We start from the raw sequence: 26,855 nt of genomic DNA on the forward strand, positions 1-26,855 counted from the left end.
CACACAATACCATTTGTTTACATTCACAAACTGCAAGTCCTTTGAAATCATGATCATTGATTTAATTAAGAATTGACTTCAAAACCTTTTTTGCGCTACTGGAGGAATAAATGGAAAAATGAATGCGTAAATCATATACCACCATACAAAAAATATCAAAATCAATGATAACTTCACAAACTGCTAATTAAATCATTAATACACAACAAGAGACGACGACACAAATTCAGTGACATTGTTCTGTGCAATAATGCACCACAAGCCCTTCCGACTCTATTATCAGCCAATCAGGAAACAGTTGTCCACCAATGGATTAATATCTGTAATGTTTATCGAGAATAAATGCCAAAAATTTATGGATTAGCCAATCAAATGCCATGGAATCACTTGCAATTTATTTATTGATGTATCATGCAAGTGATATTGATAGACCAATGTCATCACTGCCCCTCATGTGCAAGTCGTGGTTAACAGTGAAACAAGTCATCTCTGTACAGCCAAATATTGGTTATAACTACAACAAGAATTGGGAAATTTGTACTGGCAATTGCTGCAGATCTGGGACTTAATATCATCTTCTAAGCAGGTCCAGATAAATCCACTTAAGTAAGGGACAGACCATTCTGGGAGGGTAGGTCCTGGAGAAGGTAGGTGGGCTTGGGTATTGGGCACTGGGATGTTATCAACAACAACAAAATTGTCCCGTTTGAAAAAAGTAACAACCGGTATGCTGTAGACTGAAAAATACATTGGTTACCACAAAAAATAATAATGAAAAAATAATACCGAACATCAAATGGTTGGTCCGTAACATCGGTTAATTCATCCTAAAAGTAAAACAGTGCAAAATGTTTAGCTACGATTGTCACACTTCCTGGGATAACATTATAGATATGATAGCTACGCGATAAATCGCAAAGAGTAATGAAGAATGAAGCACAGTATATTTCACGATGAAACATTGTTCTATCGTCATTTTTGGAGATTCAAACATGTGCTCGCAATTTGATGTCGTCGTAGGTTGGAAGACATTTTTTTTTAGAGGGACATGTCCAGTCAGCTGTTAGTGCCCCATAGATGAAGCTGAGCAACACAGAAAAATGCCATGTCCGAATGATTGCATCTGAAAGTCGGTGAGATATGGCAATCTGTATTAGGGGAAAAGGTACATATAATCCCCTTGAAAATTTGTGAGAATATCCTTGAAATACCAAATTTTAGCCCCCCCCCCCCCCCGTTCATAAAATGGACTTGTCCAACTTGGCCGAGGTGGGTTTGTATTCAGGGAGTCGTCATTATTATAAATAAGGGGAACTGTTTTTAAATCGTGTACGTTTTACTGACATCCTTCAGAAAGCGAGGTGAGGTGAGGTGAGGTGAGGTGAGGTGAGGTGAGGTGAGGTGAGGTGAAGTGGGGTTTAACGTCACGTCCAAGAATTATAGCGTGTGTGTGTTTGTGTGGCTGCTTGTTCTAGTCCGGACTCATGCCGATTTATAGTGCTAGCTCACTGAGATACCATGCCGCAGTTTAACATGAATACCTCACTTAGACACAGTATACTGACTCCGAGCTGAACAGTCCTTGTTTTAGCCCCTTAATGCTGAGCGCCAGACAGGGTAACAACAAGTACCATCTCTTAACGTCTTAAAGGCCGGGGATCGAACCCCGGACCTTCCGTTCTCCGGGCGGACGCTCTACCACTAGACCACAAAGGCGGTCACCTGATTTGTGACCTGTGCACTGTACACAGGGCCATGTGCCACCACGATGTGGGTTACCTGACTGTGAGCTGAGTCGACTGTAGTCCTCATCCTCTGCTGTGAAGTCCACATTACACAGGAACAAAATGGCCGCGATTACCTGCATAGACACCGAGACACATTACAGTAGGGTACAAAGCAGTGATATATTCTTGGTGATTGTATCCACCTCGTAAACAATAAGTGATGGAAAATAGTAGCTGAGATACCAAAATATGTGACAAAACATTTGTATGTTGACATTCAAGATTTTCTGCTGATGGTGAGCCATGGCTATATGCGAGACAGAATTTTAGGAAATATTACATGTATGTGAGACAGATTTATAATACACTTACATTTAACACAGCTTAGTGTATATTGTCAGACAACACAGCATGTATGCCAGACATATACTGAACCAAAAAAGTTAGGGATCATGAATTTTTGGGGGGGTATTTATTTGTTGTGAAGACAATTTCATAAAAATTTCTCCACAATATTCATGATCCCTAATTTTTTCGTTCAGTATATTATTGTTCGACATACCTGTAGCACAGCTTGCTGAAGGTGGTCAGACAGGCCGATGTCAGACATGGCCTCAAGAGTGGTTCGCAAGGATTTTCTCTCTGTTACTCCTGAAAGAAATTTAGGTATGTGATGTGTTTGAAATGTGATTCTTGGACATCAAATGTGTATGGTAAACAAATATGAGTTCAGTTTCCACGATAACAAAACAGATAAAAATGTGAAGGTTTTTCAGTGTGACATTGGTACATGCACACAGCATGTACTCACAAATCTAGATTGGCATGATTAGAATTGAGTTATTTTCAGTTGGAGTGTGAGTGAGAGTGAGTGAGTTGGGCTTAACGCCGCTTTTAACAGTATTCCAGTTATATCAGGGCGTGTCAGCTCTATGTGGGAGGAAAGTCCGAAGTGATGCAGGTCTCGGACGTTTACCACTTCGGTGAAACCCATGAGCACGGGTATGGTGCTGACAAACCTAGAAACATAATCGGGGCGAACCCGGATTCGAACCCACAATCATAGGTTTCTGGCGTGTCTAGGGGACGGAACTCTGCACAGCGAATTGCGGCGCCTTAGACAACTGGGCCACCTGTGCCCCCAAGTTGGAGTGAGTGAGCGAGTTAAGATTAATGCCGCTTTGAACAGTATTCCAGTTATATCACAGTGTCAGCTTGATGTTGAAAAAAGCCAGGAGTGATGCAGGTCTTTGACGTTTACCACTTCGGTGAAACCAAAGACACACATATGGTGCTGACAAAACTTGAAATATAATTAGTGCAAACCAGGATTTGAACCCACGACCATTGCTTCCTGGTGTGCCTAAGGGGCGCAACTCTGCACAGCAAATAATGGCGCCCTAAACGACTGGCCCAACCGTGCCCCCATTAGTTCCTTGATACTGATACTTGATATTCATTTCCTTGATACTGGTAAACACACACTGCTGTATGTGTAATACTTGATGTGAGGTATCACCTTCCTTCCCTGGCACTATGTTGAAGCTGTGGCCCTGTAGCAGTGTTCTCAGCTGACACACCCATCCTGGCTGTTCTGTGTCAGGGACACTGCTTGAAGCTCCACACAGCTGTGTAAACATCAGACAGCAACACATAAAGAAACCCTTCCACTTGTAGTACAACATCAGCCCATCAATCTCATTAAAATCAGACCTCAGTTCTCGCTACCGCTAAACAAAAATCATGCAACCTCGAAAACTTTAACTCCGAACGATAGTTATGGGTTTAACGACTGAATCCATACAATCTAGACTATCTATCCGCCATTCCAGAATGTTCTTTTGTTTAGGTTACAAATTTGTAATAGAGAATTTGTCAAAATATGTTTCGAAGCGTAGTCCCCAATTTGAAATTAGTGCCGTAAAGCACGAGAAAGCTGCCTTATGATTGGTCATTCCATTGGTCAGTCAAAGTTTGCGCAAGGTCGGTCTGACGTGACCCGTAATGGGATGTCCTCAGATCTTTGTTTAGCAGTAGCGAGAACTTAGATCTGATTTTAATGAGATTGGCAGCCCATTTGCTAAGGAATGATTATCCACTATACATTAGTCTTGATGGAGTCCGCACAAAGTAAGTCAGATACCAGGAAATATTGGCTATAGGAAACACAATTTTAACCCATTGACAACAACAAACATGTACATATAAGACTCATATAGTGTAGACTGAAAAACTGGTTCATCAATACACCTGCTCTGAACAGTAATAAAACGAGTATTATTGTTATAAATGGGGGTGGACTGGTGCTGTTTTTTTCACTTATAAAGGGGATGGGGTTTTTGAGAGCGAGACACATAAACTTTATTGTGAGCATCTCTGAATGATAATTGGATCATACTGACCTCATACTTCCATGATGAAAGTTTCTAATGTACGTTATTGATTGAATTCAGTGACCATTGCTCACACCTGTGTAACATGTGGGGTGTGTAAGATGACGAAGGAAGCTGACCTGATAGAAGATGTGAAAGTTACAGTCTCCCGCCCCCTGGTGTACAACTCTGGTCTTCTCCAGGAGGTAAGTCTCTATCTTTGCTCCCTTCACATGGCCGCTCCTGAAACATGTTACCCCAAGTCTACATTATTGGATATGTTAACCTTGCTTCAAGGGAGATTACTCTTTCTGCACTCTCCCTGCACATGGCCATTCCTAAAACATGTTAACCCAAGTCTACACCATTGGAGATGTTAACCTTGTTTCAAGGGAGGCTACTCTATCTGCACTCTCCCTGCACTTGGCCATTCCTAAAGCATGTTAACCCAAGTCTACACTATTGGAGATGTTAACCTTGCTTCAAGGGAGGCTACTCTATCTTGCACTCTCCTGCACTTGGCCATTCCTAAAACATGTTACCCTAAAAGTCTACACTATTGGAGATGTTGAGGAAAATGAGCAAGGTGCTATAAAGACCAGTATTAAGAATGTGCTCACCTCTGAAACTGCAGCTGAATGAATTTACCAAATCTTGAGCTGTTGTTATTTCTTGGTGTAACAGCATTACCTATGACAAAAAGTACTGGACATAAGTTATGTGTGGAAATGAATGATCTGTCGCAGTTATCGGCTTTGGGCGGATCTTGTGGGATCTTGTCCACCAAGTGTTCAATAGAGTTCAAATCAGGACTGAGGGTGGGCCAAGGCATGGTGATGATGGAGTGCTTCTGTGGGAGGTCTCTGGTGACTCGAGCTGTTATCCTGTGATGCTTGGACGGTCATATGGGTTCCGTTCCATTACACAATCAAACCCATACAGTCGTCAGTGGTTCATGACTATGTTGCAAATGATAGATCATTCTGACGTGGCCATGACTTCCCACTCTGACCAGCATTTAATCTTCCAATCGCTTATTGTCTTTCATTTCCTGATAATCTTCGCATAAATGTCACATCTATGTTATGGATACCAGCTTGTCACTTGAGGGTCCCTTTTATAGCCATAGCTACCATGTTTGCCCTAGCTTGTTTCTGTTATGAGAGCCATTAGTAACCAACCCCCACCGATGTTGCACGAATGATTTTGTACCTCATTTGCCACTTTTGTTTTATGGAATGATACCATTCAGGAAGACATGTACTTTTTCAATTTGACCACATTTGTGACATTTCATCTCTGTTTGAATTTCACCACAAGTTCTATTTTTCAAAATTACTTTTCATGACAAACAGAGCACATTAAAACATATAAAACAGTCTTGCTGTCACAATCAACATCTGGTCCAACACAGAAAGTCGTGTCATTTGTTATCCGTACAGATGATCATTATTTCATGTGTTCACATGTCACACAGCTGAATCACAGACACTTCTAGAAAATCTCGGAACATACTGAGTGGAATTTAGCAGACGTTCAGAGTTTTCTCAATTTGGGGGCTTGTTTTCATAGCATGATGATTAGGATGAACAATATACACTAATGTTTTAGAATCATCTAATTTGAATAATTACAAAAAAATGTAGTTCTACTTAAACACATCTCATTCTAACTATGAATTATGACAAGTGATTACCAAAAGCCTCTAGGATGGGATTGGAATCTAGGATTCGTCTCTCAATGGCCTTGCCCTTTCCTGTACATTCAGAAAGTTTTCTGAAACAAAAGAAATGTACCACATACAACCCAAATATAAATGTCAATATTCACTTGACATGTAAGTCTGAGACATGATGTATTGAGGTGAGTGAGTGAGTGAGTGAGTTGGGTTTAACGCTGCTTTAAACAGTATTCCAGTTATATCACAGCGTGTCAGCTTAATGTGGGAGGAAAGCACGAAGTGATGCAGGTCTCAAGACGTTTACTACTTCGGTGAAACCCACGAGCACGGGTATGGTGCTGACAAACCTAGAAACATAATCGGGGCGAACAAGGATTCGAACCCACAATCATAGGTTTCTGGCGTGGCCAAGGGACGCAACTCTGCACAGCAAATCGCAGCGCCTTAGACCACTGGGCCACCCGTGCCCCCTTGTATTGAGGTGAACAGATAATGGATGTGATCTTGGAGTCGACTATGAAACATCACTGAGATGCTGCTTTGAAATCCAGGCCAATCACCCTAGTCTTCCTCCTTAAGCATGCTAAGTGTAAGCATAGTTGCAGGTGACAATCAACCACACCATCTTCACACTAGGCTTTGTGCAAGTGGATAAAGGCAAATGCCAAACCTAGTCATCATCCCTGAGACTGTACAATGAAAGGGTCGACCATCTTAACCGACCTGAAATAATGTTTTTGAAACCAACAATAGGGATAAAGAAAGAAAGAAATTGTTTGCTGTCAATGATGAGTAGAACTTTCCCTGTCCCTACCTGTCCTGATAAGCCCTTGAAGATGAAATTATTGGTGCTCATAATATCAATCACAAGACTGTCCAATCATGACTTGATTATTTACAGGCTGCTGTCATAGAGCTGGAATATTGCTGATTGACACACACAAAGAAACAAACAAACCTGTCTTGGGAGAGATCTGTGTGAGGGTTGGCCACCACTGTCAGATACCTCAGAAGGTGCTTGGCTGACACAGTCTGAAAGTCAGCAGACACAGAAATAATGCTTATGTATATTATACAAACAGAATATATAAGAATATATTTTTTAACAATGCTTTACTTTCATTTTCAGTGTTCAAAATTAATGGGGTCATTAGGTTGTCCTCCTCTGGTATCTGAAGTTAAGTACCCCACAAAAATTTAACATTTTATTCACTTTTAAGATCAGGGTTAAGACAGGACTGAATTCCCTGCTTAGTTTCAAACATCTGACAACCCTGCGCCAACCTCAACCACCAATGACGGTGAAGGATACATGGGTATGTGAACCAATCAGATGTCAGCTTTTCAAAATGATTTGGCTTTTTTTATTTCTCGAATTGAACATTATTATTTCAACCAAAATAAAAACACATTAGAGAACGCAGATTCTAAAACAATTCACCCGAACACATCCCAGCATCACCATGGTCACCACCCAAACAAATGGGTCTCGCACTGTATGTTGTGAGCTCACACGACCTAATCACTAGCCTTCTCTGCCACATCGGGGCGGTTGGGTAGCCTAGTGGTTAAAGAAGACCCGGGTTCGATTCCTGACATGGGTACAATGTGTGAAGCCCATTTCTGGTGTCCCCCGCCGTGATATTGCTGGAATATTGCTAAAAGCGGCGTAAAACCATACTCACTCACTCACTCACTCACTCACTCACTCTCTGCCACATCATTCTCTTTCTTAGAGCTAACAGGCTAGAGGAGCAGTGATGCGGGGATGGTCTGGTAGACATATAGCATATAAAATAGGATAAGTATATAGATATTTAACTTAATGTAAAATTTATCCTATCTCAAACTTATGGATTGTGGGGCATAGATACTCTAGCCTGTAGAGTCTAAGACCGTGAGACATACACAAGGAAGCTGACATTAGTTGGTTGGTTGGTTTGTTGTTTAACGCCGCACTCAGCAATATTCCAGCTATATGACAGAGGTCTGTAAATAATCGAGTCTGGACCAGACAATACAGTGATTAATATCATGAGCATCGATCCACGCATTTGGGACCGATGACATGTATCAACCAAGTCAGCAAGCCTGACCACCCGATCCCGTTAGTCGCCTTTTACGACAAGCATAGTCGCCTTTTACGGCAAGCATGGGTTGCTGAAGACCTATTCTACCCCGGAATCTTCACGGGTCGAAGCTGACATTAAACAGTGATACAAATACAGTAGAACATGGATATAACGAACTACAAGGGACCAGAGAAATCAGTTCGTTATATCCGTTGTTCGTTATGCACGTTTTCGCTCGGAAATGTCCGCCATCTTGGATAAGACAAAACACAATACACGTAACTGGAGCATTGATTTGTATTTGCAGTGATCATTCAATTGATAACAATTTATAACATTCATTTAATAACATTAAATTCATAACATTTTCTGAAGATTGTTATCAAATACATGTACAAAATGTAATCATATTTATCATATGTGATGATTTGTTGTGTTGATTCACGGCTGATTGCGTACAGCCAATTGTCAGTGACACTTGACACTGAGTGAGATTTCTCAGTTCGCTATACATGTCACTATTTAGTGATAGATGGGCCTCGTTATATACGTAAATTGTATATGAAATTATATAGGAGATAAATCGGGGATTTTTTAACAGTTCGTTGTATCCGTCTGTGTGCTATATCTAAGTTCATTATATCCGTGTTCTACTGTATAAGAATCTATAACACTGCCTAGTGGCGTAAGATACAAACTCGTGAGTGGGTAAAAAACACCATAACAGACGATATGACCCCCTTACGTTAATTAGACATAACAACATGAATCGGGTATAACATGTGTTACATAGTTTGGACATCGTTAGATGAAAGACTGTGTACTGGCATCTGGAATCAAAATCGATTCAGTGTTTGACTTATAACTGATCCGGAAGTGAGGTGAGTTGAGGTGAAATGGGGTTTAACGTCGCGTCCAAGATTATTGCGCTTATATAGCGACGTTCATGTAAGTGTGTGTGTTTGTGTGGCTGCTTGTACTAGTCCGGACTCATGCCGATTTATCGTGCTAGATCACTGAGATACCATGCCGCAGTTTAACATGAATACCCCACTCAGACACAGTATACTGACTCCGAACCGACCAGTCCTTGTTTTAGCCCCTTAATGCCGAGCGCCAGACAGGGTAACAACAAGTACCATCTTATAACGTCTTTTGGTATGACGCGGCCAGGGATCGAACCCTGGACCTTCCGCTCTCCGGGCGGACGCTCTACCACTAAACCACGGAGGCGGTCTTAACTGATCCGGAAGAGGTCTCTAGGCAATCAGTTCTACAAGACAGTCAACACCACTATCTCCAGTGGACAAAAAGGTGGGTCAGCTTGGCATCCCTTTTAAAACTTTGTCAAAGCTATCAATCACGCCCGAGGGATTGAAGCATGCTGAGACGAGAAAAGGAACAATCAACTACATCCACAAGAGGATCATCCAATCAGTACCAAGACAGCACATGCCTAAAGCAGAGGTGAGCAGGTAAGGGATCAGGACTCTGCCGAAACGTCTGGCCAACGGGATGACAGTGCGTGACCCATTTGTTTGGGTAGTGACCATGGTGATGCTGGGATGTGTTCGGGTGAATTGTTTTTAAAAGCTGGAAACTTTGTTCAGGCACATTTCCACATAACATTCTAAAGAAGAAGGAAGAAAAGCATAGCGTGAGATAAGATAAGTTTACAAATGTATTTATATTCGGAACTGTCCACTTAAGTTTGCTATCTAGATACAGAAGTCAAATATGCTGGTCTGTAGGCTTCATTTACTCATAAAGAGAATTTCGATGCCTCGACGCAGGACCCTCATACTGCCTGAAAGGACCCTTCAAATTAATTATTGCGGATCCCCTTGACCCCCACTTTTGAGAGTATAGGTAAAACCCTGTAATATTAAAAGCATAACAATGACACATATTTAAATTTGAAATATCTGCTAGTTGACATGAGTGTACATGACTGTCAACTTACCTTGCCTGCCCCACTCTCTCCACTGACGATGATGCACTGCCCCTGGGGGTGAGAGTCTCGCTGCAACCGACCGTGAGCCTCCTCCGCTATCTCATAGATGTGGGGGGCCTTTGATTCCTGCAACAGCATCAAACATCCTTCAACTGATCTCCAGGCAATTGTATCTGCATCTTCCCGAGGCAAGTGAGTTAACTGACTATAAAAGTCCAGTTTCCACCCTTGCCGAACTAGGCTGGTATTATGGAGTAACATTTTGGCTGGGCTAACTAGTCTATGCATAGTCCAATCAAAATCGTGCACCGAAATCGAAATCCGGTTTGTAAAATGTCTTGCAGATTTCGGTCGATTGCAGAATTTGCAAAGCATGTGCACCGCCAACTCGCTGTCAACAGATATTGTCCAAGTCTTTTCATGTTTTTAATCAAGGTGCTTACGTGATTTGATGCACTTCGCTATATCAGATCGTTTTGACTGGGCGCCACCATTTTGTTTGAAACAAATGCAGGTGATACGAGAGGTGAAATCTGATTGGTCCATAGGAGAGGCTTAGAAGGAACATAACTCGTAATAACCACTGGTGGCGATACGGTCGAGCCCAGGAATTCCAGCCTAGTTCAGCAAGGGTGGAAACTGGACTTTTATAGTCAGTTAACTCCCTTGCCGTGGGGAGGATGTTGTATCTGGGACTCAGAGGTAGTTTACTCAATGCTACAATGCTAAACTAAGCATTTCTCTTTCTCCATGTTGGTCCTTCATAAGCAAACTACACGTGACAAGCAATGTTGATGTTCCTATAACATGTAAGGATAAGTAGGGATTGGAATTTATGGATGAACAACTTCTTTAATACAACTAAGAGCGACGCTTCGGTGTAGGTTCTAACACCGTTATCAAAGAAGTTCCTATAACTGACAATATTGTCTTGACAAATGGTGTCTTGTGTTGAATGACAGCTTACTGTCATAGTAGTACTGGTTTATGAAATGCACAATATAATGTTTTGTAGTATATGTACCTCCGCCTGGCATGGTGATTACTTGTTGACTATTCAGATCAACTCAAACTTCAACAAACACTTTGTATCAATTAAAATGGTCTTCACTGAAACATCGCCATAATACAACTGCCGCCTCCACTATCACCACTTACATCAACTACCTCACCATAGCTACTAGTACCTAGAACCTACCAAGTTCACAATACTTACTGATATTAAGGAATATTTATAATAATGAACAAAAAACAACAATGACAATTCAGCCCGTTTATCAACCCAAAACTATTTATAATATGCACTACTGTTCCATCACACATTTGACATGTGCAGGTAGCACAGTGAACTACAAACAATGCTTGCAAACATTCAGGTATTGTACAATGAGTGAATTAGTGAGTATGGTTTTACGCCGCTTTTAGCAATATTCCAGCAATATCACGGCGGGGGACACCAGAAATGGGCTTCACACATTGTACCCATGTCAGGAATCGAACTCGGGTCTTCGGCATGACGAGCAATCGCTTTAACCACTAGGCTACCCGACCGCCCCCGGTATTGTACAACATAATATCACCCTGCTATGGCAACTTCATATGTCTAATATTCTGAATACTGCCCTGTAATGGCACTATAATGTTAGTTGTACTCTTGTGTGAGAGACGTCTTTCACTACTGTCAAAACTGAAATGTCTAATTAACTATCAAAAATTCCCATGTCCCATTCATTTACAAGGTCTTCATGGAAAACACGTGCTTTCTGTGAAGCAGGGTGCACGTGTGTTGGGTACTCAAACCCTCCTTAACATGATTGGGACATGTGAGTTTCTGCGAAGTAGGATGTGTTTTATTGACAAAACCCTCCTGAACACTTATACTATAATGAATGACAGCTCGCAAATTCATGGACGTCGCCATATTAGGTCATGTGACTACACAAGCTCCTTACATGCAATACAAACTCCATGCATTGCAAAAAACTTTCCACATCTAACAAAAGCATGGATACTATTTGTGTTCTTCAATTCAACACCAGGCTTCATTTTAGGTATTTTATTATTTTAGTATTAACATATTTTATTGTCAAGAAATATATCACACAAGTTTAAAACTTCATAAACCTTATCTCTATAATCCTCTTGGGTTCTATAAGGAATTACTTTGGGTCACCTGTTAGAGAAGGTTCCCAGCAACCTATGCCGGTCATAGAGGCGACTCAATGTATTCAGTCACAAGGCTGAAACAATTGGCATGAACTAGCCAATCAGCACGAGGAATACACTACAATACTCTATAAGAATTGCTGAAAATAATGGCAATAAAATCAAGGGCTATAACGATTCAACGATACCTATGCTATCATCACTACTCAGGTGCACATGATATTTGAATCGGCAGTGTGTAAGATCATGATATGCTATAAATAGAACAGGAACTAATAGAGTTACCTCCTGTAATGGCTGAAGTAGCTGCTAAGCATAGCACCTCCTGTTAATATGGCAGAACATGGGGACATGGTGACTGAGGACACACTGACTAACTGTTACATTTAAAAAACATCCCTTCATTTAAAACTGATTTTTTTCTTGTGGTTTTCATTGTTAAATAAATGTATTAAGAAAGAGTGAGTGAGTGAGTGAGTTGGGTTTAACGCTGCTTTTAACAGTATTCCAGTTATATTGCGGCGTGTCAGCTTAATGTGGGAGGAATGCCCGAAATGATGCAGGTCTCAGATGTTTACCACTTCGGTGAAACCCACGAGCACGATTGGTGCTGACAAACCTAGAAACATAATCGGGGCGAACCGGGATTCGAACCCACAATCATAGGTTTCTGGCGTGACCAAGGGACGCAACTCTGCACAGCGAATCGCGGCGCCATAGACGACTGGGCCACCCGTGCCCCCTATTAAGAAAGAGGTTTTAAAGCTGTATTTCAGTGATTTGATCATTTCTTACAATCTGATGTCTATCATGATACCTGTAGTATCATCAGTCTGTATCGTGATATCAGCTTTAATAAAATCCTTGCCCTGTGGGTAATATCTACAGGTTGTAAGTACCTACCTTGTTGCCTGGCTGTCTTGTGCAGTAAGCCTCCACGGTGTCTAGTGAGTAGAGATCGGAGATGTCCTTGAATGGATTGACAGCCACCACTGTAGAACCAGCCTTGGTGTAGATACAGTCCAGCTCGAACCTCTCCCACAGACAATGCAGGACTGGAGACATGACACACACTCATCAAGACATTTTACAGGTGCTTCAGGCACTAAACACTAAACACTGCATCACCTAATCTAAATGAGGGATGCATGTAGGGCTGGTACGAGACAAAATGTACTACCTGGGTACCCACCTCCCTATTACCCTGCCCGGGTACCTGTTGAGGTCATAAGTTGGGCACAAAATGCTCAGATGGGAATTGAGCCATGGCAAAGAGTGTTTAGATATAGTAGTTGGTTGGTTTGTTGTTTAACGCCGCGACCAGCAATATTCCAGCTATATGATGGCGGTCTGTAAATAATCGAGTCTGGACCAGCCAATCCAGTGATTGATGTCATGAGCATTGATCCACGCAATTGAGATCAATGACATGCATCCACCAAGTCAGCGAGCCTGACCACCCGATCCCGTTAGTCGCCTCTTATGACAAGCATAGTCGCCATTTACAGCAAGCATGGGTTGTTGAGGACCTATTCTACCCTGGATCTTCGCGGGTCTTAGATATAGTATTAAACGATCTGATTGTGTATACACTGTAGTTGACTGAAGCTTTGTCTTTACTCAAACATATAAAAGTCAGAAGGAATGTGCCCATAGTCGGAAAGAAATGCGAACATTAGCAACTTGTACTAGTGTAACCATGGAATTATATTGTAATTGTCATTTAACCATATATCACATGATTAACTTCGGGTCCGGGTAGTCATGTGGGTACCAGAGTCTACTCAGGACACACCTGACACGAGTATCTGAGTTATCTCCAAGCTCCAGATGCATGACATCTTCAGCCAGTCAGATGTCAGCTTTCTAAATTGATCCCGGTTCATTTCATTTCTGCCTTGATTCCGAAACTTTGATCTTACAAGAAAGCCTTCACAGACCCCAAATATATTCCTTTCATACTCCCTTTTGGGTGTACATGTCACAATGCTCAGAAATGACAGGGTGTAGAAAATATCCACAACGCTATAATACAAGTGTTGCCTTTATTATATTTTCCATTTGGAACTGCCTGCTTGTGTTTGTTTTCGCATATGTTTCCCTGAGTTCCCTGAGAAAATCACTTGATGTACCTGTGGCTTCGTTGAGTGGAGCAAGGTCTGACAAGCGCTCAGTGCTACACAGGGGGACATTGGAACAGTGGAGGACATCCTCCTGTCTGCACACCAACTCCTGCATGACAAACATATGTACAGTATTACAGCTTAACAAACTAAGGCCACACATTTTATATTTTTCAGTTCACGGGCCAGGTGCCCGAACTGGAAAGCAGCGAGAGAAGAAAAACAAGAGTTTGCCACTGACGTGGCTATATCCCCCGACCCTGTTGAAGAATTTATGACATAATTAAATTTAACAAACCCTAACCTTTATTAACGGAGGTGGAACAATGGAAATTGTAAAAAAAGAAGAGTTTGGAACCTTAGTCAATCTTGTTGGCATGGAAACATAAAAAATATAAATTTCTAAAATTTCTAAATAGCAAAAGGCACCAGTTCAGCATGTACCTGACAAACCTGCAAATTTTCATGAAAAAATATTGAACGGTTTATGAGTTATGATCCGGAAACGAACCCTACCCTCACAGAACCTAAGTCCATCTTGTTGCCATGGAAACGGAAAAAATAAAAATTTCTAAAATTTCTAAATAGCAAAAGGCACCAGTTCAGCATGTACTTGACAGACCTGCAAAGTTTCATGAAAAGACATTGAACGGTTTCTGAGTTATGCTCTGGAAATGAAACGTGACAGACGTACGTACGTACAGATGGATGGGTGGAGCCCGTTTCTATATCACGCCAACTTTGTTGGGCGGGGGATAAAAATAAACACAAAAGGAATTATTTTTATTATGTCTCCCGCTAGTAATATAGACCTCAATAGGGTTAGCCCTCACAATACTACCATAGGTTAAGTGTATGGTTCTGCTATTCTATTAATATAAGTAGTAGCCTTAGATGTCAGTTTGGCAACTTTTAGATACATCTTTGTTGATTTTATTACTTTGTATAATATATTCAAAGATTTGCTTGAAATGTCTTTATTTTGCTGTTTGACATGTTCGATGAGGACCCGTTGTGACTTGGTCGGTCTACCCTGCGGTGTGACTCGTGTCTTCTTGACCGGCCAGCAGTGTTGAATGAGTTAAAGTGGTCACCACTGCGCTTTGCATTGACAAGCTTTGATGGTATTAGAGAAGGATCCCAGTGAGAAATATCAGAGTGCTTTACGCTCAACGAGGATATGAAATCTATTTTTGTTTGAACTTTTTGACAAAAAGATCGGCGGTAATAAAAAAAAGGGGTAATTTTCATTTTTATTTTTTTTTGAACATTTGGACTTTGAACGAGCGGCGCATCCGTAAACCAAGAAATAAAAAAAGGGTCACCTAAAGCAAAAATACAAATTTGGCAATGATGCCAGCATTAAAGAATGTACTATAGATAATGAAAGTCTAATCACATAAATGTAAGCCAATACAGTGGCATCATAAGATGTATCTCATTGATATCTTACCTCCCCTGATGTGGTCTCTGCAACAAAAGCCTTGTTACCATGGCTTCTGTTGTCACTTGTCACATCTTTCAGTACAGCAGTCTCCCAACCATGTTTGCTTCTTATATAAATTTGTTGTCCCTGTATTGAAAAACAGTTGGAATTGCAACACAAAATAGAATCACAAGGCTCTGAAGGTCAATTGCTTCTTGTATTAGAAAATTTATAAAGGGGGTTGAGTGGTAGTGAACTAATTTACAATGAAACTAAAACTTTTTCATAATTGTATGCAGAATGAGCAAAAATGACATTTTCAATATTGCTACCGCGGTAGCCATGTTTTAAATGGCATTGGAATTCTGTGAGCTCAGCCACCTTCAGACACCAGAACATTGTCATACACATAATTTCTAGGGCTGGGACGATACACCAACTGTGAGATCCGATACGTATCCTGATACCTTACTCATGATCTGATATATTTCACGATACTTGCATGTGCTCTTATCTGTGGTGCATAAGCCATCTTTTTCATAGAGAGGATGGCCAAATACATGGCACACTGATGATTTACAGTTGGCAGTGTGAAGTATGGCACAACAAATGAAAATATTTATGTCTTCACTAATAACTTGCACTACTGATTAGTGTTCAGTGAAAGCAAACATTCAAGACCAGAATGGATATTTTTTACTTTGTGTGCGACTGTAATCGATACTTGTATCGAGAAGTATAAAATCGTGATCCACCGATGCATCAGTGCATCTTCCCGAGGCAAGGGAGTTAACTAACTTTAAAAGTCCAGTTTCCCCCCTTGCCGATCTAGGCTGGAATTCCTGGGCTCGATCGTAGCGCCACCAGTGGCTATTACGAGCTATGTCCCTTCTATGCCTCTCCTGTAGACCAATCAGATTCCACCTCTCGCATCACTTGCATTTGTTTCAAACAAAACGGTGGCGCCCTGTCAAGACGATCTGATCGATGATCAAGATCTATATTGTGATAAAACGAGTCTTTCATTGCGAAGTGCATCAAATCACGTGAGCACCTTGATTAAAAACATGAAAAGATTTGGAAAATATCTGTTGACAACAAGCTAGTGGTGCACATGCTTTGCAAATCCTGCAGTCGACCGAAATCTACAAGACACTTTACGAACCGGATTTCGATTCCGGTGCGCGATTTTGATTGGACTATGCATAGACTCGTTAACCTAGCCAAAATGTAACTCCATAATACCAGCCAAGTTCGGCAAGGATGGAAACTGGACTTTTATAGTCAGTTAACTCTCTTGACTAGGGAAGATGGCATCAGTGTATCGTCCCACCACTTATAATTTCAGTATCATAAAAGCCTTGTGGTTTTAGTAAAAGGAGATCTGATAAAGAAAGATCACTTTAAATAAGATAACAGGGTCAAAATGAAAGTCAAAGGTAATCAAGGTCATAACTTAGTCAAAAATCAGAATAAGGCAGGGATCCAAACACTGCAATTCGTTTTATTCACATGAATCTATGGACAGCTAAAATGCAGTACTCTTGTTAGCTCAAATATCTTGTCAGGTGAGTCATGCATGAATATATAGAGATTTCACCTTGATACACCTTATATTATATACTACTACTACTACTACTGCTAGCTACTACTACATATAATAATAAATGTGTTTGCATTAAACCAGCTACTACTAATAATAATAAATGGCATTGCTTTAATTCCAGTGATGAAATCACAGAGTCCTTACCAAACTGCAAAATAGTAAGGTGTCACAAGGATTAGTAGAAATTTGTCATTATTAAGGGTTGTGCCATATTTTATTATATGATTAGTAGACGAAAAGTATTAGTTTCTGTCTCTGAAAACATAAACATGATAAACAAAGTTCGCCTATAACTAATCCTATGGCTATGTGGAGGTGATATAAATTTCACTGATCAATAAGAGGATGGAAGAGGATTACTGTTACATTGAATGCCAATGCCATGGATGCTGTGTTAAAATAGTCAAAACAATGGACACATCAAGTTTAGCAAGGTTACGAACTTTTCCCAAATTGCCTGGCAAATGCATTTAGTTTGGACTTCTAGATAAGTCCCTAAAGTGAATACTCGGAATACTGAGTAGACCACTTGATGAGAACATGTTTGTGATGGGATTCGAACAACGGTCCTGCCGTCGAGTTCTCATCTGAGGACGCCTTCACGCAATTGGAACTCCATGCTCTGAAACCTGTTCATAACTTCATATTGACATGTTCTAATATGACTTACACACTGAACTGAAGACTTGTCTGCGTTGACAATTTCGCTTTCACTGTTGTCAGGTTTTCGTTTTCGTCTCACTGGTGTACTCTGATCCTGTGATAACGAAGATCAAAATTCTGAATGAATAACCTTGGGCAAGCTGAAGCTGGTGAATTTGACTTAGAAACGAAATATATTCAGCAGATTAACCCCAAAATATATATTTATATATTATATACACGAATAGACAAGTTTTATCAGCTAATGAATATTACCATTTTTCCTATTCAACATGTAATATTAATTCTGCAAGATGAAAAATATCGCAACCAGTGTGTTGACATTTTCATTTAATTTGGCCGCCATTATCTGCATACGAGTAAACGGGTTTTTGATTGGGTAGCGATTGACCAATGGTTTAATCCCGAAATATTTACTGCTACTTCATTGGTCAATGCTTTCACCCTTGGTGTTGAGAGCTTCATGAATGGGCTATCGCTGTGAGGAGCTAAGCTTGGTCCCGTCTTATATCGAAATATACTTGGCGCAAGTTGACGACGCGCATGGGGAGTCGACGAGAACTTGCGATCAAAGATCAGCTGGAATGGAGGTCATCGACACTATAAGTGGCGTATCCGGGAACTAATCTAGGGAAAAAATGGCGTTGAAAGTGTACTATGATTTGATGTCTCGGCCTTCGAGGGCTGTTTATATGTTTCTGAAGTTAAACAAGATACCGTCTGAAGATAAAGTACTTGCGTTACGAAAAGGTATGCCACGAACCAGAGACCATATAATAGATATGGTCTCTGCACGAACGGAATCTTTTTTGCATGTCACACTATTTGACAAAAGTTGTATAGAAATATGTTCACCTGTAATGGAATTTGTACCCAGCATAATGTTGCAGCAGCCGCTATTACAGGGGTTTTATGTGACGCAGAAACGTATAGAATGGACGCACGAAACTATAAATTGCGTCCACAGGGACGCACAATAATATTTATTGTACCAATATTCTTCACAAGAAATATAGAGTTCCTGTCATTAAAGTAATTATTCCATTTAACAGTACAGGTCTTTATAGGTCAAGGGAAAACCCTGTAAAACTTTAAAGTTTAGTACAGGAACTAGCTAGGAGACTTGGACTTGCGGCACTTGACAGTGATGACAGACATGTTCCGAGAACCGAATTAACTAGGCCAAGTCTAACAAAGACATGTGCTATTGTATATGAGATGATCATTAAAAGGGTTAGAATTTTTTTTTTTTTAGGCACAAGCAAATTTTTGCAAGTGGTTTAAAAAGTTACAAGCAAAATAAAAAATCAACAAGCAATTATATTTCTCAACTCAAAACTTCAAAATATATATGACAAGATTGCATGATCATGATTTAGGCTGCATATAATTAATGGCTGATTATGCATGTTATGACATTCAGATAACAAAGTAATTATATTACACTCGTAAAACATTTATCAAAGAAAATATCCTCATGTTTGTAAAACATCTTTGCTACCACATATTATACACCATTTCAAGTTCCAATCCTATTGTATATAAATATGTTATGTTTATCACATTATTTAGATAATGCATTTACAACTTAATTATGTTCGTTGTAGATAAAGAAAATGTAATCTAACACATTCATAACGTCATCACCAAGAGACTGAAAATGTTACGTTGAAAAGTACATTTCTTTGTTGTTTGGCTTATAATCCAACATAATTACCTGTTGTGATGTTGTTAGGCCCTTTTGATCGTCTTAATCAATTTAGTCAATCTGAAGAATTTCCCAACCAAGACGTAGAGGAACAGGAACGAATCGGTTCAGTGCTACAGCGAATGAAGGAAAACAAAATGCAAATACCATAATTACAACCTACCAAATTTATATGTATAAATTTTGGGCAGCTTCCTTGTTCGAGGAATGTATCCGTGAATATCCACACAAAGGAACAATATCCCACTCGTCTGCAGCTGTACAAAGAAACTTATTCGATGTCACGTGTCTCTGTAACAATCAAATATTTTTAAAGATATATATCGTTTCGGGATATTATAACCCGTGGTCCTTTCTCAACTGATCACTTAGATTGTTTCAGGTGTTTCACATGGGTGTCAAGTCGCAAGGGTCGGCTGAAAAAGCCCACGTGACAACTATTTTCATTACGTCCACGGTTCCTAAAAAATCCATTGAGTGATAGATAACAATGAACAATCAACGTATTATTAGTTAACCCTTTGAACACAGTATGTTGTTTTTACATCGACACTTCACGCCATGATATGAGTGTATTCCCTTTGTTTTAGTAAACCTAGACATGTAAACACTCCCTTTTGACACTGTGCAAGATAACAGTGATTAATCAATCAACGTATTTCTGTTAATCCTTTGATGACTAGGAACGATCCGTTGATTTACAAAAAAAGTAAATGAACTGATCATTCACCTCTTGCTGGGCTGCCACGTGCATATTACATAACACACATTTCACCTCACTTCAAACCTGGATTTAGATTGAATAATTACCCCAGACACAATAAATGCCAAATGGGAACCTTTGTCAGGTAATCTTAGTGGTGCTACCACTAACTGTACCTGTAATAAATTCATTAACTGAGCATCAAGTGAATGACGACAAATACACAAGTGTAGGGTTATACCAGAAAACGTGGATGACAACAAGTGAGTAGTAATCGTATTATCGACGCAATCCGAAATCCGAAAATGCTTTCACTGCATGGATACTTTTTTTATTATTAAACTATAACCATCTGGGGTATTTCCAATTACGACATACAATGAGCTCCGCCGTTCTTTTTGTCTGTTTGTTTAGGCTGAAAAAATTAATTAACATGCGCCTTTTGTCGAAATCTTTATTGATCATGGTTAAACTAATCAGTGTTCAAAAATGCGTAAAACAAATATTGCCTCCAGCCTCCAAGTTTATTTAGCTGTCCTTGCAGACGGTAGCCCAGTCTCTGGTCACACTCAGTTGCGTTGCGTATCATCCGGGTACTCACGGGGGAAAAACAATAACAAAGGCAATAACTAGTCCGGGGAATTGCGTTAGATCAGTGCCCCTTTAAAATTAAATCGTGTTATTCTGAACGTTTTAAGCAGGAAATTGCCATCTATATTACAAAAATGGATCTTCATGGATGTATCGTGCCAGGTTTTTCATGCTTATATTTTTGCATTAAACATCGTGTACGAACCGAGGAAATTGAGAGGAGATGTCATTCCGCCAAAAGTATTCGGAAAACGAACACAGCAGTTTTCACGTATTGGACAGTGAATCAGGAAATCGCGCGCGTTGCAAATTTCAGCTCGAGATGGGAACAGATTTAAGCTAGGGTATAGCACGTCACGTGACAGTCACGTGAATGAAGTTATGACGTCATTTGTCGTCTGCTTTGTATCGCCCGGGAATGTAAATAACATGGGTCGGCGAGCGTAAAAGAAAGGATCGCGTCTTTATATGACGCAGGTATTAAAAGGTCTGAAATTGTCAGAATAACGGGAATACCCTCCAGCACAGTATACTCATTTATTGAGAGGTATGTAAATAGGGGAAATGTGGAAAATCGAGGAACACCTGTGAAATTTGATGTGCGGGATGGCCGACGACTTTCACGTTGCGTGAAAAAGAATCGCAGAAAAACTTCTGATGAAATTACAAATATTTTCGACCCGTGAAGATTCCGGGGTAGAATAGGTCTTCAGCAACCCATGCTTGCCGTAAAAGGCGACTATGCTTGTCGTAAAAGGCGACTAACGGGATCGGGTGGTCAGGCTCGCTGACTTGGTTGATACATGTCATCGTATCCCAATTGCGTGGATCGATGCTCATGATATCAATCACTGGATTGTCTGGTCCAGACTCGATTATTTACAGACCTCCGTCTTATAGCTGGAATATTGCTGAGCGCGGCGTAAAACAAACAAACCAACCAACAAATATTTTCAATGAGACCACGGATAGACCTTTCAGTAAGCGGACAATTGAAAGAAAATTACATTCACTGGGATTCAATAAACGTTCCGTAAAGACGTCTATCTAGTATCAGAATTCGAGAAGTGAATCGTAGAAATCGTGTAGCATGGTGTAGGGGAAAAAGATGGAAAACCCTGAATGACCACTGGAAACGTGTGGTATTTAGTGACGAATGTAAAGTAATTGTGGGACTTGACAGTCGTGTACGAGTTTGGAGAAAGGTTGGGGAGGAATGGTTTGGCGATTGTATATGTCCGCCATCGAGGAGGAAGTTTGGCCTTATGATTTGGGGGTGCATTACGTATCATGGAATTGGTACTGTGAGTGTTGTGGAGGGAAACATTAATGCACAAAAGTACATTGATATCCTAAATGACAATCTTTGGCCTGTCATCGCCCGTCATTTCCCTGACAACACATATATCTTCCAAGATGACAACGCTCCTGTGCACCGGGCTCGTGTGGTCCAAGAATTTCACCATGACAACAATATTAACCGCTTAAATTGGCCTGCCCAGTCCCCAGACCTCAATATCATTGAGAATGTTTGGTGGAAACTTAAAAAGGATCTGCAGAAAAACATCCATACACGGGAGCGAGTTTAGTATTTTATTTATTACTTGCCATTGATAACGTTTTTAGAATTATACTGTTGAGTATGAATAGGCTAGCTGACACCTACACGATCCACGGCATAGTCCAATTGAGTTTGACAGAATAATACTTCAAACACGTCAAAAGTTGAAAGGTATGAATTTAATACCACCTTTAGAATTCACAAAATTATCGTAGGGCTAAGACTATCGCAACTCACATACTTTAACACTGTTTAACTTAGACTAACGACTGTCGTTGCGCTACAATACGATCGCCTTGTGGAACGGGCCTTGTACCTCAAGCTTTACAATGTCACAATACCCGATGAGTGGCCGATGACGTAATTTGTGAAATTTTGTTGCAAGACCCATCGGCGAAACAATGCCATGAGACGTCACCCTAGCAACAAGTACGTGATCTAGACTACCAGTTGTCGGACTTTCATTTTATGGAAGCCTCGGTGGCTGAGTGGGTTAGATCGCTGACTTTGTGTGCTGGCGATTAGGTGCCTCACTCTGGCACTCCCGTACGGGACTCAACCCCAAAAATGTATGAGAATCTGTACTTTTCTAAGAAATTGTTATCCCAAATATAACATCGGTTACACATTTGTTATAGTTTCATTTTAAAACCTCTAAAAGTTTCATTATCTTTTTCCTCAAGTTCATAGGCATGAAAGGCATATGATCGTAGTGACTGGGTGTGGATATAAGCTAGACCAGCTGGCAAACCTTGCTCCAGCAGATCATTGAGACCTATCTGATATTAGTTGTTATAAACTATTAATACTGTCTTAGTGTTAAAACCCAACTATCCCAGCTCACTGAAAGTATTGTTGAGTGTGATTAGTATTTAGATTTTGATGGATAATCATGAGCCACTATTTCTGGAATAGTCAGAAAGAAATGCAAACATAAGCAACTTCTATTGTTATTGTGAGCATTTCATTTGACTAACCAGGGTCCATGTAGTCCTGTGGGTACCCGGATCTTACTCAGGGCCCATACCAGTTACCTGTCCCAGCCCTGTGCTGTAATGGACATGATTATGTTGGGACATGTTTGACTATTATGAAAATAATTCTGACTCACTGTAATCCATGCATAATTTGTGCTACTTTATTACAGGAGAACAATTCTCTGAGGAATATGCAAGAATCAACCCCTTCAAGCTGGTGCCAGTTATTGATGATAATGGATTTGTTTTGACAGAGAGGTATGGTACTCTACTGGGTCTTATATTTTCATTCATGTTTTAGTCATAGGCCATAATCCAGACTGGTTGACTGGTATTGGGCCCGTAGTTTCAAACTTGTATGGGGCCTTATGTCCTGCAGTACATTTGTGTGTTGATTTATTTGTACAATAAGCATGATAAGCTGCAGTTTTTAAGTGAGGGCCTGAAGAGTTTAGGCAGGGCCTCAGGTTCTAAAGTCTGTATGTCCCGATGGCAGCCTGGCAGTATTGTTTTCAGACACTGTAGGGCTGTGGTCTTTTCTGTCTACCTAATCCTTCTTTTCAGTGTGGCCATTCTGAAGTACCTTTCCTGTAAATACAACGTTCCTGATCACTGGTACCCACGCACTGACCTCCGAGCCCAGGCAAAGATTGATGAATACTGCAACTGGCAGCACCAGAACACAAGAGGCAGTGCTGCCATGCTCTTCCGAGAACTTGTGAGTATCAACATCACCACAGTTACCTCCCCTTCTCTCAAACTCAGTTCACATAAATAATAGTTGTCCTATAAATTGTTTATCTCAGAAATCATTTATCTCAAATATTTGTGTTTATCTCAGATGTTGTCAGAATAGACATACATGATAGATTTAGTCTTGAATATAATTTGTTTATATATGCTTCAATTGGAAATGTTAACCATTACTATATTGTGTAATGGTTACAACTTTGAGCCACAAATTATGCATTTATGCTTGTCCTTCCCTAAGGTTAAAAATAATAATAATCTTGGTTGTCAGGCAGCGCCCGCCTCATAACAAAGTCCGCCACATGTTTCGTTTTTATTTCCATTTCAAAATATATAAAAAAAATCCTTAAATATTCCAAGTCCAACAGGAGTTGTGTTCCAGTATTTTACTCATCAAGGAATACATTTACCGTATTCGACGTAATAAGAGTCCCGCTCTAATAAGCGCCCACGGCGATATTTGCTAAACAATTTGCTAGTGAACGATCCCAATTAGCACCCTTTTCGATTGAATACGTAATGTAATACGTGTGTTATATGCACCCTTAATAATGGGACATTAAATTCTGGAAAAAATATATCTGTCACATATAAACATATCAGGCTGTCAACATAAACCACGAAATTTACGATCTTTCAACTCTGTTGGTTTTCACCAAAATAATATTCTAATAAGAGCCCCCTATCTCTAATTTTGAGAGCGCCCTGGGCGCTTATTATGTCGAATACGGTATGTAGGGAGGCCCTTTCCCAGGTTGATTGTACACAACCTTTTTTTTGGTTACACAACTGTTTATTTGGTTACATACTAGTTTGAACGACCCACTCCCAAAAAGACACTGCCCACACTGTATTTGGAAAAAACATTGCCTGAGAACCAATTCTTTTATTTTATTCAGCCTAAATTACAACTTTTGTCATTTTTCTTCATGAACAATTTACATGCATAAAATATCACAGGGAGGAAATTGTTAATGGTGACATGAAGTATTCAACAACATGACCATTGAGAGCCATGCTTTTAATTCACATTGTGTTGATACAAGGTCTCTAAGTGGTTGTCATATGAAAACACACTGCTGTCATATTGATCAATCATTGTGCAGAGAGGGAACTAATTGCATTTGAGAAACTGCTTCTCAAAGGCGATGACCCTTCTAAAAAAGTTAATGTTACGTTTTTTCACATGAAATGACTTTTTTGCCCCTGATTACTCCAAAGCTTCAATTAGGGTTGGCATCTCTGCTTGAATGAAATTTGCTTCGATCATTCCAAAATCCACATAATCATTTGTGTCCAGTTGAACTCACACTTGCTATTTGCTGTTTGCTATTTGAAGAAGTTCTTTATTTTATGCTCCTCCGACTGAAAGTCAAGTGAGCTTATGTCTCCATACAGCCACCGTCCATGCAAAACTGTAAATATTACTTTTTGAAAACTTTTTGATTCAGAATTACAACATGAATTGAAAGTTCTTGTGACAACTGTTCAGTTTTTATGTTTGGGATCAAGTCTGTGTTACAGATTGGTCATCTGTAAGGGGATAAGAAGTAGTAGCAGTAGCATTTGGATTTCTTGTGCCCAGAAGACACCTATTTGCATCAAAGAGGGAGGTGACATTTGGCAGAGATTGAGTTTGAGTATTGATTATCTCCCCTGAGTTTGACGATATTGTCTCCCCTTGGTTGGGGTAGATTGTCTCCCTTTTGATGGTTGTCAGAGATTGAGGAATTCAACAGTCATTCCATGTACATCTGTGCACAGCCTTGCATAATGCTGCAATAAAATCACAAAATATAGCTAGCTTCCCGGCTCAATGTCCAAGTACAGTAAGTTAAACACACCATCCTCGGATCTATACCAAATGGAATTTACTTGAAAATATCTGTAGAGTTTGAGTATCGATTATCTCCCCTGAGGAAGATAATTATAGACCACGGTGGTCACTATTTCTAATGATGGTGTCGATTTAGTTTTTGGAATCAATATCAATATATTTTGAATATTAATTTTGGTATCACTTAATGTATTTGTTTGCAGCTAAAAATCCACAGGGCAAAGAATCAACCAATTGACATGGGTAAGGTGGAGAAATATCGCAAACTGGTTCGTCAATCTGTCACCGATATTGAAACACATTTCCTCAAGTCACAGCCATTCCTCTGTGGGAATGACATCTCTATAGCGGACATACTAGGAGCTTGTGACCTCATACAGCTGTACGCTGTACAAGAGGAGAACCTGTATGAGAGCAGCCCCACCGTGCAAGCTTGGATGCAGCGAGTGCGAGAGCGGCATCAGTCTGTGTTTGACGAGTCCTCCAAGATGGTGTATCGAGCCCATGATGTGACCAAGTCCTCACTCGGATCTAATCTTTGAAGACATGACCCAGAGGTGACAATAATCAGAATGTGTTGTGCTTCGACTCATATGGCAGTAAACAAACGTGAAACTGTAACACAGCCTGTGTTGCCAGGGGCTGTCGTTAATAACATAGTGCACTCATGATTCAAGTGAATTGAGTAAATGATCGTTTGATTATATATTGCTTGTCCACAGAAATATATTATCTGTGTTTCATCATGACAGTTGAATGTCAGTTATTCAATATGTGACACTACTGTGATAAAGAAGTGTATGACCAATAAATTGACATACCTCAAATATGAAGTTGTCTTAATTCACTTACTCAGACGTGAAGGGAAGGTTTAGCCAGAGAAGAACAGGGTTTTAGTCAGTTTATCTTACCATTTGCAGATCTTGGTGAATGGAACT

General features: G+C 40.2%; 2 protein-coding genes across 4 annotated transcripts in view; one reads left to right on the forward strand and one right to left on the reverse strand.

Annotated features, from left to right (window-relative positions):
• LOC124131945 (unconventional myosin-XIX-like) overlaps positions 1-18,153 on the reverse strand; it is a 39,223-nt gene extending 21,070 nt beyond the window's left edge. For both annotated transcript variants that reach the window (XM_048396433.1, XM_048396432.1), the window contains exons 1-13: positions 18,046-18,153; positions 17,798-17,884; positions 15,549-15,668; positions 14,105-14,204; positions 12,876-13,027; positions 9,816-9,932; positions 6,739-6,812; positions 5,796-5,875; positions 4,720-4,789; positions 4,240-4,342; positions 3,247-3,355; positions 2,290-2,378; positions 1,780-1,861 (exon numbers count right to left, since the gene is read on the reverse strand). In XM_048396433.1, the coding sequence (XP_048252390.1) occupies positions 1,780-1,861; positions 2,290-2,378; positions 3,247-3,355; positions 4,240-4,342; positions 4,720-4,789; positions 5,796-5,875; positions 6,739-6,812; positions 9,816-9,932; positions 12,876-13,027; positions 14,105-14,204; positions 15,549-15,668; positions 17,798-17,884; positions 18,046-18,048 (1,186 nt within the window). In that variant the 5' untranslated portion in view covers positions 18,049-18,153. The remainder of the gene's footprint in view (positions 1-1,779; positions 1,862-2,289; positions 2,379-3,246; positions 3,356-4,239; positions 4,343-4,719; positions 4,790-5,795; positions 5,876-6,738; positions 6,813-9,815; positions 9,933-12,875; positions 13,028-14,104; positions 14,205-15,548; positions 15,669-17,797; positions 17,885-18,045) is intronic.
• Positions 18,154-18,343: 190 nt separating this feature from the next.
• LOC124131947 (glutathione S-transferase theta-3-like) lies at positions 18,344-26,744 on the forward strand. Of its 2 annotated transcripts, none has more exons than XM_046495479.2 (4): positions 18,344-18,540; positions 23,501-23,588; positions 23,895-24,048; positions 26,121-26,744. In XM_046495479.2, the coding sequence occupies exons 1-4, from the start codon at positions 18,429-18,431 to the stop codon at positions 26,457-26,459; spliced, it is 693 nt and encodes a 230-aa protein (XP_046351435.2). In that variant the 5' UTR covers positions 18,344-18,428; the 3' UTR covers positions 26,460-26,744. The 2 variants fall into 2 exon arrangements, with proteins under 2 accessions (XP_046351435.2, XP_046351437.2); XM_046495481.2 differs by lacking the exon at positions 18,344-18,540 and adding an exon at positions 21,242-21,279.
• The last annotated feature ends 111 nt before the right edge of the window (positions 26,745-26,855 follow it).

The sequence above is a fragment of the Haliotis rufescens genome, unplaced genomic scaffold, assembly GCF_023055435.1.
Source record: "Haliotis rufescens isolate VD_foot unplaced genomic scaffold, xgHalRufe1.0.p SCAF_15, whole genome shotgun sequence".
NCBI lineage: Eukaryota > Metazoa > Mollusca > Gastropoda > Lepetellida > Haliotidae > Haliotis > Haliotis rufescens.

Excerpts from the sequence above, each read along its gene's own strand:
- LOC124131947 (XM_046495479.2), top strand. The coding sequence starts at position 18,429 with ATGGCGTTGAAAGTGTACTATGATTTGATGTCTCGGCCTTCGAGGGCT. Across the intron at positions 23,589-23,894 it reads GGATTTGTTTTGACAGAGAG|TGTGGCCATTCTGAAGTACC; the intron begins GTATGGTACTCT and ends CCTTCTTTTCAG. Across the intron at positions 24,049-26,120 it reads CCATGCTCTTCCGAGAACTT|CTAAAAATCCACAGGGCAAA; the intron begins GTGAGTATCAAC and ends ATTTGTTTGCAG.